At 47.6% G+C, this 11,821-nt stretch overlaps 2 protein-coding genes across 2 annotated transcripts; both read left to right on the top strand.

Annotated features, from left to right (window-relative positions):
• The first annotated feature begins 3,213 nt into the window (after positions 1-3,213).
• Positions 3,214-5,096, top strand: LOC112340594 (cytochrome P450 71A1-like). The gene is made up of 2 exons (XM_024659304.1): positions 3,214-4,363; positions 4,429-5,096. The coding sequence occupies exons 1-2, from the start codon at positions 3,368-3,370 to the stop codon at positions 5,020-5,022; spliced, it is 1,590 nt and encodes a 529-aa protein (XP_024515072.1). The 5' UTR covers positions 3,214-3,367; the 3' UTR covers positions 5,023-5,096.
• A 1,439-nt stretch (positions 5,097-6,535) lies between these two features.
• On the top strand, positions 6,536-10,475 carry LOC9653000 (copper-transporting ATPase RAN1). The gene is made up of 9 exons (XM_024659303.1): positions 6,536-7,079; positions 7,292-7,927; positions 7,986-8,415; positions 8,472-8,785; positions 8,843-8,901; positions 8,973-9,315; positions 9,375-9,566; positions 9,619-9,876; positions 9,936-10,475. The coding sequence occupies exons 1-9, from the start codon at positions 6,756-6,758 to the stop codon at positions 10,425-10,427; spliced, it is 3,048 nt and encodes a 1,015-aa protein (XP_024515071.1). The 5' UTR covers positions 6,536-6,755; the 3' UTR covers positions 10,428-10,475.
• The last annotated feature ends 1,346 nt before the right edge of the window (positions 10,476-11,821 follow it).

Genomic DNA, 11,821 nt, shown 5'->3' with positions numbered 1-11,821 from the left:
CCATCACTCCTTGGCGTCACGCTTGGGAGTTTGGCACCGTTCCTTCGTTCAGTGGCCCAAGGCCCTGAACCTCGGGTTCCTATGGACACGTGGCATGGACACGTAGTATGTGACACGTGGCATCTGTCACGTGGCACAAAGAGGGTTTAGGTTCCGCTTCGTGGTGTTATCCTATGGTAAATTACCATAGGATAAAGGGTCAAAACCACGTGCGCTACAGATGGTATTGATAAATCCATTGAAGTAAAGACACAACTAAAAAAGAAGAGGAGAAAGCATGTTACTCAAAATGCACTAAAAGTGTTTATTACATCTAGTAAGCCCACAAAATTTCTTTATTTATTTTGTTTTTAACTATGTTATTTAGCTAATTCTGAGGTGGAAGAAATCCAAATTTCAAAGAAGGAAGAAAGCTTTCTTGCAAGCTTGGGTGAAAGCCATATATTAATGATCCAAACGAGATACCAAAAGCACTTGGCCATTTTGTTATCTAACATAGAGCTATGGAAGACTTGGCCAAAATTATTCTTCAACAAAGCTATAAAACATATAAAAAAATACACTAACGAGGATTTTAGTGATGATTTTAAGATTGGTGAAGATTAGAAAGCTCTAAATACTAAGGATTTCAAGTAATATAAGTTATTTCTCAAGGAACTAAAGAAGTTTATGTATCACCATTCTTAGAGTTCCTCTATTAGTGAATCTTCATATTGAGCAAATAAATTATAGTTTTACTCTTTTTTGTGCTCACTTATTGATAAGAGTGATCCAGCGTAGTTTTATTCCAGTGTTAGTCTTATAAATGAATTTTGTGGGACTTTCAGTTAGTGTTTAACTTTTGGAATGATATTGCAAATAGTTGAGATGGCATAGATGCTTTCTCGAGCTTACTATAAACTCATAAATTTGGACTTTCTGGGATGTCATCCAACCTAATACTACTTAAACCCAAAGATGTTTAAAACCAAATATCCTAAAACCTTTAATCAATTGGAAAAGAATATGCACTCTTATGTAAGTAACTAAAAAGAACAACTCGAGAGACAATCCATAAGAGTTCAAATATAAAGGGAAAGGGCCCATAAATAAAAGTACACCCTTTTTCCAATTGGTTAAGGGTCTTGGGATATTTGGGGTTAAGTGTCTTTGGGTTTAAATAGTATTGGGCTTGATGACTTCCTGAGAAGTCCAAATTTAGGAGTTTACATCTTGTTCATGGGCTTTTTTCTTTTCTTTTAGTTGTTTATAATCCATTACACTTTTTTGCAAATTCGTGCCTTTGTAAATGGAATACACCTTACCTTTTCAAGTCGAGTCTAGTTAGAGGCAAATTAAACCTCTTAAATGTCAATCTCAATATATGGTGTGATTTCTTTAGCCAATCAATAGAGTTGGACCTGAAACCTCTTTAATACCAACATTGCCATAGTGACATTAAATACAAAACTTGGTAAGTTATTTCTTTTTAAACAAGAAAATATCTCCAATATTTTCTAGAGGTGCAAAAGTTAGAAATTTTGGCAGATATATTTATGTGATACCTTTATGATGAGGGTGGTAGTATTTTTTACTTCTTTAGTGGTACAGAGGTTTTCTTGGTTATTACTTGACATAATGGTTGCAATGCCTTTGGATTAGATTGCAATCCCAACATCATGCAATGGTTTTAGCATGTTATTATAAAGAAAGCTCTTGAGGATATGCCACCGTATATAAAGATTGTACTTAAGTTTATGGGGAGGCATTCGAACCATTATAACATATGCATTAAGAAGAAGTCAATTTTTATGTTAAAGCTCATTAATGATTATGCATAGGAGAAGAAGAGAGAAAAATAGAAAAGGTGAGAGAGAAGAAGAAAGCAATCTAGTTCTTATATATATATATATATATATATATATATATATATATATATATATATATATAGTGTGTGTGTGTGTGTGTGTGGATTTGAGATATAATTTGTTATAGTTATAATAATATCTGATAGTTACAGCATAAAGTATATTTATAATTACTAAATGATTTAATATATAGTTATAATGATGAAATGTTTTCGAATATTAATTTATTACACAAGAATAATCTTAGTATATTAAAATCAGAAATATTAAAATATTATGTCTCAGCTCCTTGTTGACTTGGCTCCCTTTTTGCCAACCCCAATTAAACTTTTTATTCCTGGTGCCTACAATTGGTCCTTGAGAGAGACAAAACATTCACGAGGGAAAGAAGCTTCTCTAACACAAGATTTAGAGCAAGAAGTTTGGAAGAGAAAATGGAACTTACCATAGCTGGCTTATGCCCTACTACTAGTATTTTATTTTAGCTAAAATAACTTATATACCATCTTTTTATCTTCTATTTTGGAGCGAAGTTTTGATAGAGAAACATGTCTAGATATAGATGACATCCTTATATACACTAAAATCTTCATTGTGGCAGCATTAATGCGGTGTCCAAGGTGATGTTGTGAGGACTCGGGAATGCAATGATAGCAGTGGGATCTACTGCCATTTGAAGAGAGCATTAGACACTGAAAATGATCATGACATACCGGAAAAGGGGTGAAAAGAAGGTGATGAAACATCAGGTAAACACTGCCTTTTTGCAACTGCCTGCTGTTGGATGGTAACCACCGAGTCCTCCTCCTGCGCAGCAGCCGACCATAGTGGATCCATCTTGGGCACCTTTTCGTTGAAGCATCAATTGCATTGCCAACACCGACTTTGTCAGGGCTGGTTTCCCCATTGTTGTCTGACACAGATGCGACAATCCCGAAGTCGAAAAGGTAGAACCTCTCCAAACCAACGCCTTGCTCGCAGTAAGCAACGTTCCTGGGGCTGATATTATGCACCGCACCAGCAGCCTGGCTCCCATCACGGCGGCCGTAGAGTGATTCGCCAACGTAACTCATGAGCACGATCAGGTAGTTTCTCCAGTTAAACGGCTGTAAAACCCAGCCCGACCACAGGTCTTGGATCTACTGGCAGCCAGAGCCTCCCAAATTCTCAACCTGACTGAAGAGCTCAATCGGAAGATCAACTGTTCCGGATGCTTGGCCGACTCCTTGCTTCAGTGCTTGCCGTCATCCAGTAGAGCCAGATAGCAGCCCAAGGTGAAACCGCTCAGAGGAGCACCTGCACAATTGCCATGAGATCACCAAAATCCCAAAGACTTGTCATTAGTTTAAAAGCGATCTTAGCTAAAATACATTATTCTCAGAATATCTTTTATATTACAATAAATTATCATAGCCGCCATAGAAAAACAAAAAAGCGTCTTGTCCACGAAAACCGAACTTTGTGCAATAGGCCACTTAAAGGTCCACCAATCTCTTTTTTCTACCCGGGCAACATCATGGATGCTTCGACGAACACACCCTCCGGGGCCTTCGATCCATCACTTCGACGTACTTAAAGCTCCACCAATCTCTTTTTTCTACCCGGGCAACATCATGGATGTGCTGCTGCTCTTGGCGACTTGGATTTGCTCGTCACTGGCCGCCCTGCTGCTCCTCTTCCAGATCTTCCACTCCACCAGCGCGAGGAGCAAGAAGAACTTCCCACCAGGTCCTTTCTCATGGCCCCTCGTTGGCTCTCTCTTCTCGCTCGGCCCCCATCGGCATCGCTCCCTGGCCGAGATGGCTCGAAAGTATGGCCCTGTTATGTTACTCCGGCTGGGAGTCCGGCCTCACATCATCATCAGCAGCCCGGAGATGGCGAGGCAAGTCCTCAAGGAGCACGACGTCGAGTTTGCGAGCAGGCCCCTGTTCTTCACCATCGGTCGACTCATTAGCCACAACTTCCAGGACCTTATCTTCGCACCGCACGGCGAGCGATGGAAGATGCTGCGGCGAGTGTGCGGCACAGAGCTCTTCACGGCCTCCAAGGTGAGCCACTTTGCCAGCACTCGCAAGAGGGAGCTGGGAGCGTTTGGAGCGACCGTCGAGGCGTCTGCAAAAGACGGGCACGAGTTTAATCTCAGCTCCATGCTGCAGGAGTACTTCACCAACCTCATGACGTGCGTGTTGTTCGGGAGGAAGTTCTACGGCACTGACACGCCGCTCACTCCCGAGGCCGAAGCCTACAAGGCGTCGTGGGCGATCCAAGCGAAAGAATCCAGGAGGCTGTTTGCCGGTGATTACATCCCTGCGATGCGATGGCTGGACACGCTCAGAGGGACGCAAAACCGACTCAAGAATGAAGTCCTACCAGCAAGATCTCGCTTTCTGGAAGTAGTCATCGCGGAGCACGCGAAAGACTTCGATCCAGAAAATCCCCGGGACTTCGTCGACGTGATGCTGACTCTGGGAGGAGAAAACAAGCTTAGCAACGACCAGATCATCGCACTGCTCCAGGTAAGCAAAAGAAGAAAGAAAAGTCTTGCGTTCTTCGTTGTTTCTCACGTAAGCGTGGGACGCAGGATCTGCTGATGGCCGGCACTGGACCGTCCAAGGGGACGATCGAATGGGCCATCTCGGAGCTGATAGTAAACCCCAGAGTCCAGGAGAGAGCTCACGAGGAGCTGGACAGAGTCGTGGGGAGAGATCGTCCCTTGGAGGAGTCGCATCTAAAAAACCTGCCTTACATCCAAGCCATCGTCAAGGAAGTCTTCCGGAAGCGTCCAATCGCGCCGCTGGGCCTGCCCCACTACAACGATCGCGAGGTAACTCTCGCCGGCTACACGATCCCCGCCCACACCACGGTCCTCGTGAACATCTGGGCAATCCATCACGACCCAAGCATCTGGAGCGACCCCGAGCTCTTTCTCCCCGAGCGATTCCTGGGCAGCGACCACAGCGTGCTGGGAAACGACTTCGACCTCCTGCCCTTCTCGTCCGGGCGGCGCCGCTGCGTCGGGATCCCGCTGGCCATGGCCCATGTCACGCTCACCCTCGCCTACCTCTTGCATCGCTGGAGCTGGCGATCGCCGCCTGGGAAGCCGATCGAGATGGCGGAGCTCGCGGGTAGGGGCCCGGTCGCGTCACCCCGCATTGTCTGTGCCTCCCATCGCTAGAACCCTAAATTCAATTTAGGGCTTAGACTTGAAGTTTATCTTAAAGGATAAGTGACACACTTATTTGGGGCGTATAATTAGCGCATTGTGGCCATTTTTGATGGATGCCATGGGGAGCTATTTGCGGTTTACGTGCCGCTACAACTAGACAATGCCGTCCAGTTTGAAAAGCCCTCTTTCGCATTTCTCACAATCTCGCGCGTCTCATGGCGTGAAGCGTCAATGGGAAGGCGAAAACTTCCCATTGAATTCATCCGGAATGACAAGTCGAGGAGGGAAACGTTCAAGAAGCGGCTGAAGGGACTCCGCGGCAAGGCCGAGCAGCTCGCGACGCTGTGCAATGCCGAGGTGGGTGTGATCGTCATCTGCGATGGTAAAGTTCACGAGGCCGGATTCACGGGCAACAGCGGCAACTTGGGTGGCAATGCGATCGATTTCAAGGACATCATCACCAAGTACGCCATGCACTCGTACCAGACTTACCAGCTCATGGCGATCCAGCGGATGCTCCACCCCGAGATGAACAGCGGCGTCGTGGCTCAGGCCCAGGGTGGCGGAGGGCTCCTGGACCTCAATTTGCCCGGTGGGGGCATCTTGTATGGACAAGGAATGGTGGGCGGTGGTAATGGCGGTATGGAAGGAGGATTGCCCGTTTACAACAATGGTAACTGCAATATGACTACCAACAACAACAACAGCCAGATCTACACCAGCACTGTGAATCCTCCGCTTCTTGCAGCTGGGCAGAAGGATTTGATAGGCCCCGGCGACGAGGACTCCATATCCAACTCGAGCAAGTCTTCCATCGCCACCACCGCCGCCACCAAGTTCGTCGAGCCATCCAAGTACGAAGGTGGCGGTGGCAGCGCTCCTCCTCCTCACCACCACCACCACCATCAGCAGCTTCACCAAATTGACCAGCTCGCTTCTCACTACACGGACTTTAACATGGGCTGTGGATTCCCGGGAGGACCCCATGGTGGCAACGCCGGAAACCCCAGCTTTGACAATGGCTATGGTGGTGTTTCGATGATGAGTGCCAGCGCCGCTAACGCCGCCGCCGCTAACAACGGTGGCTATGGAGGAGATCTAAGCTCTCGGGGTGGCGGGGGAGTTCCAGGGGCCTCCGCGCCCATGAGCAATTTGATGTTTGACGGGCCATTCCAGTTCAACACACTGGACGACATGGACTTTGACAAGCATTGGACCACCGATGACCCGGTCAGCGCCGCCGCCGCGGCCGCCATCGCCGCCACCACCACTGCCGCGTCGTCTTCCACCACCACCACCGTCACGGCCGAGTAAAAAGTGTTGTGCTCTCTCACTTTACCATTTTTACCTGCCCACCTTTCCAGAATGCCATTTTTACGCACTTTTTTCTAACACAACGTTGACTAGAGAGAGAGAAAAATGCGTGGTCTTTTTAAACAAGTATTTTCTTGTTGTACTGCAAGCGCTTGTACTACATGGAATCGTGACGCGGGGTCACGCACAGGGAAGAAGATCCCCACGTCGGATTTTAGGTCACGCTAGTTGTTCCAGTCTTTCTTCCTCGGCGCCCTCGCCACGCTCTAGCAATGGCCGCCCTGCAGCAAATTTCGCTCCTCAGGGCATCCTCGCTCTCTCTGCAGTGAATCCTTCGCTCGCGGCCGCCGGGGTTTCGGATTTCGAGGATTTCTAGATCGATCTTTCCTATCCGGGATCTGTAGGGGCAGGATTTCGCAAATTGGGGTATGGCGCCGCATAGAGGAGGGGCGACCAGGAAGGAGCTGGAGCTGGAGGATCTTGAGGCGCAGGCTCGGCTTGTGTTGGATGAGGCGGCGCTGGAGAAAGAGCCGCTGCTGACGAGTTCTTCTTTCTTGGAGGACGGGAATGAGAATGGGAAGAGCGGCGCGCCGGCGCTGTGTCGATTGGAGGTCGCGATTGGAGGGATGACTTGCACGGCTTGCTCGACGTCTGTGGAGAAGGCGGTGCTGAGGATCGACGGCGTTTCTTCCGCGACGGTGGCGCTCTTGCAGAACAAGGCGGATGTGAAATTCGATCCCAGGACGTGCAAGGTATGTGAGTCCTCACTCGTAGTAATTTTGGTACTTGACTTGCATAGGATAGATCTTCTTGCAGGTACTTTGTTTTGTTTTTTACAGGATAGACCTTTGCTTGATTTGTGAGAAAAGAGCAAGAGCAGAAATCTAGAGAAACGATTGTGGAAGAGTTTAGTAGTGCTTTGGTTCCGGCGAAAGTTCTCCTCACGCCTGTTTGTGCTTTGCAGGAGGATGCAATCAAAGAGGCCATCGAGGACGCTGGCTTTGATGCCGAAATTCTGTCAAGAACTTTCATGATCGACCTGGTTGGTAATGGCAACGCTGCTCCGCCAAGCAAACTGACAACCACTGAAATGTTCAAGGTTGGTGGCATGACATGCACAGCATGCGTCAACTCCGTGGAAGGCGTTTTGGCGAAGCTTCCAGGTGTAAAGCGCGTTACTGTGGCGCTGGCGACCGAGATGGGAGAGGTGGAGTTTGATCCCAAGGCTGTGCAGAGAAGGCAAATCATTGAGACGATCGAAGATGCAGGGTTCGAGGCAGAGCTCATTGAGAGTGAGGAACGGGACAAGGTGATTCTCACCATAGGTGGGATATTTGAGGACGATGGAACGCAGGTTGGGGAGCTTCTTTCCAAGCTCAAAGGCGTCAGGGATTTCACGCTGGACGTGTTGCTGGAAAGGGCTGTAGTTATGTATGACCCGGAAGTGCTGAAGCTCAGAGACATCGTTCACGGTATCGAGAATGCCGGGGCTGGGAGGTATAAAGTCGTGCTCCCGAATCCTTATACGTCTTATTCTCCGGATAAAAGCAAAGAAGTATCTTCGGCTTTACGGCTTTTTATCGCGAGCTTGGCCTTCAGTGTGAGTTGTACTTGTTGTTTTCACTCGTCAAACTCATGTTTCTTTTTTTTCCTTTCAGATTCCAGTTTTCTTCATCACGGTGGTTTGTCCACACGTTCCGTTTGCTTATCGGCTTTTGCTCATTCACTGTGGACCTTTTCTCATGGGTGACTGGATGAAGTGGCTCCTTGTAACTCCGGTGCAGTTTATCATTGGCAAGAAGTTCTATCTCGGGGCGTATCATTCGCTTCGTAGTGGCTCGGCCAATATGGACGTTCTAGTTACGCTTGGAACGACGTCTGCTTACGTCTATTCCGTAGGTGCTATCTTTTACGGTGCTTTTACGGGCTTTCATGGAAGGACGTACTTCGAGACGACGACTATGCTCTTTACCTTCGTATTGCTTGGAAAGTATTTGGAAGTTCTCGCCAAAGGGAAGACATCCGAGGCGATTGGAAAGCTGCTTGAGCTCGCACCGACTACTGCTATGTTGGTCACTGCTGACTCAGGTAACTCAGGTTCGTTCAATAGCCGTGCATTCTAAACCTTGAGCATATCACTGTAGAGAAGGAAACGGAGATTGATGCCCAGCTGATACAGAAAGGAGACAGGCTCAAGGTTGTGCCCGGTTCTAAGATTCCAGCTGACGGCTTCGTTGTGGAGGGCTCAAGTCATGTCAACGAAGGCATGATCACAGGAGAGGCTGCACTGGTTGACAAATCCGTTGGCGACAATGTCATTGGAGGTACCATCAACGTGAACGGGCTTCTTTACATCGAAGCAGTGAAGGTCGGAAGAGACGCTGCGCTGGCCAAAATTGTCAACCTTGTGGAGAATGCACAAATGTGCAAAGCTCCGATTCAAAAATTCGCAGACTACGTAAGTCGTGTTTCCCTCTCTTTATAGTGAGTGCTGACGGGTTTTTCATCTGTAAAGGTGTCAAGCATATTTGTTCCTGTTGTGGTTGTGCTAGCATTATCTACTTGGATTTGCTGGTAAGTCTTTTTGTTTTCCCTCGGTAACGAGCGCCTCTACAAGCTCATGCAAAATTTCTGTGTTTTGCTAGGTACCTGGCGGGAGTGCTTGAATTATATCCAGATTCTTGGATGCCGGATGGTACAAATCATTTTGTTTTCGCACTTATGTTCGGGATTGCTGTGCTGGTGATCGCGTGTCCCTGCGCTTTGGGACTCGCCACACCAACTGCTGTCATGGTAGCAACTGGTGTTGGAGCTTCCAACGGAATTTTGATCAAAGGCGGCGACGCACTAGAACGAGCACACCAGATCCAATGTGTCGTTTTTGATAAGACGGGCACCTTGACTAATGGTAGACCGTCTGTGACAACTGCAAAGGCCTTCAACGGAATGACCTTGTCAGAGATGCTGGCATTTGCTGCTGCTGCTGAGGTTTGTTCTCCTTATTATTTGTTTCTAAGGTCATGAAAGTCTTCATTGGTTTTGCTCAGGCTGGTAGCGAGCATCCGCTTGCGAGAGCAGTTCTCGACTATGCGTACCACCATTTGGTATTTGGAGGGGTTCCCTCGACGCCAAAATCTCCGTCGAGAACCCGGGACTTCAGCTGGGTAAAGAAATGCTCCGATTTCAAAGCTCTACCAGGCCAAGGCGTAAGCTGCATTGTCGAAGGACAAATTGTGCTGGTATGTCATCTTCCATTTTCAGATCGTTTATGTAGCTCACACGATCAAGCAGGTGGGAAACACGAAGCTCATAACCGAGCAAGGAATTCTCATACCACAGCAAGCGGCCAACTACCTGCGTGAAGTCGAAGAGCGTGCCAGGACGGGCGTGCTAGTCACCGTTGGCCACGACCTCCGTGGAATCCTCGCAGTGTCAGACCCGCTCAAACGAGAAGCCGCTATCGTCGTGGAAGGCCTCAACCAAATGGGAATAAGAACGCTCATGGTGACTGGAGATAACTGGACGACTGCCCGAGCAGTGGCCAAGGAGGTAAGCCTCTCGGCCCCGTCCTCTCTCGCTATAGCTAACTCGGAGCTTTCCAAAACCAGGTCGGGATCAAGGAGTGCATGGGAGAAGTTCTCCCCGGCGGCAAGGCCGAGGTGGTAAAGTCGCTCCAGTCCGACGGTACCGTGGTAGCCATGGTGGGCGACGGCATCAACGATTCTCCCGCGCTGGCAGCAGCGGACGTGGGAATGGCGATTGGTGCCGGGACCGACATCGCCATCGAAGCCGCCGATTACGTGCTCATGAGGAGCAACCTCGAGGACGTGATCACGGCGATCGACCTGTCGCGCAAGACCTTCGCCAGAATCCGGCTAAACTACGTGTTTGCGATGGGATACAACGTGGTGGCCATCCCCGTGGCTGCTGGTGTGCTCTATCCTTTCTTCTCGATAAGCCTGCCGCCCTGGATGGCCGGTGCCGCCATGGCCATGTCCTCGGTTAGCGTTATCGGCTGCTCGTTGCTACTGAGGCTCTACAGGAGGCCCAGGTTGACGGAGATTCTCGACTTCCAACCACAACACAGAAGCAGGCAATAATCTGTAACTATATATTTTGTACATGAGATGTTTTGTGAGTTTCGACATTGATCGCGTTCTTGCCATCTCCAAGTGGTCGCTTACCGGTGCTCACTTGCCTCCTCATGCTTGACTATTTTCTTAGATCAGAGTCGATTTCGATAGGAGAAAGGTAAAGAAGATTTACTCTTCTCCGCGAATTTGTCTTTATGTTCGTGGGAAGGCATCAAGTTGATGCATTGTAGAATCATTTAGTAAAGATCTCATCCAATGAGCATGAAAAAGAAATCATGGAGTAAAAGGTTGCAACAGGGACAAAGATCGATCACCATCCAACACACAATGACAATGGCAATGACAGTTTGTCCATCTTCAAGCCTCGTTCCGATCCGGGGAAGAGATGATTCATCATTTGCCTCGTTCCTTCTATTGAGCACATATACAGATGAATCTCTAATCAAATCAGCACCGAATACAAGCGCATTCGATGATCCATGAGCTCATACATTCATTAAATCCTAGGTTTTGTATACAACAGCAAAAACTTGGAACTCAAGAAACCATTTTCCCTCAAGGCACAGTGTTGAATCTTCTGCCCCAAATTGTGGCTACATGGGATTGGGCCTGTCCTGCATTAAATCAAACACATCTCTGAATCATCTGCCTGCTGCTTGAGGGCAGCAGTTTGAGCAAAGATTCGGAAAACAAATAAAGGAATTCAACCACGTAGATAGTATCATGCAAAGAGATTCCACCACACGTCTGAAATTGACTCATATGTTCTAGACTTGTAATCAAGAGAGGAGAGCATCAGAATGACAATTTGTCCCCCGTGGTATCTTCAAGCCTCGTTCCAATTCGAGGCATTGAGAACGGCGAGCGAAGAGATGCTTCATCATTTGCCCTCTTTCATGCTTTGTGAAGACTGAAGAAGGCACAGAATATTGTATGAACATACAGATGAAACAGATTACAGAAGCCTCCATTTTATCCATCGTCTTATGTACAAAACAGCAGAAACTTGGAGCTCAAGAAACCGTTTCTTGAGATCCAAGTTTCTGATATTGACCATCGGCAGATCTGACGACTGTTATAGGCTCATTTGGTGGAGTTTTATGGAACCATTTCCAAATCGCCATCTACTTCATTATAAACTAGAGCACCCATTGAAATTGATAATGGAAATTTCTTCTCAATATTGAGATAGATTCTGTTCCGGAATCGCCGATGATCTCAAGATGCAGTGATTATTTGAGATTTTATAACAAGATGCGATGAAAACCAAAACTGTTTTTTATGTTTGAGCAATTTATCAACGGAAACCAGGATATAGGCTGAAACGAGCTGCGGCGGCTACATTCGCATCTCTGTTGCGGGCAGCAAAGAATCTGCCCGTTGCACTGCGAGACGTGGAG

The sequence above is a fragment of the Selaginella moellendorffii genome, unplaced genomic scaffold (genome assembly GCF_000143415.4).
Source record: "Selaginella moellendorffii unplaced genomic scaffold, v1.0 SELMOscaffold_67, whole genome shotgun sequence".
Lineage (NCBI taxonomy): Eukaryota > Viridiplantae > Streptophyta > Lycopodiopsida > Selaginellales > Selaginellaceae > Selaginella > Selaginella moellendorffii.
This window is presented reverse-complemented; position numbering and strand designations above follow the sequence as displayed.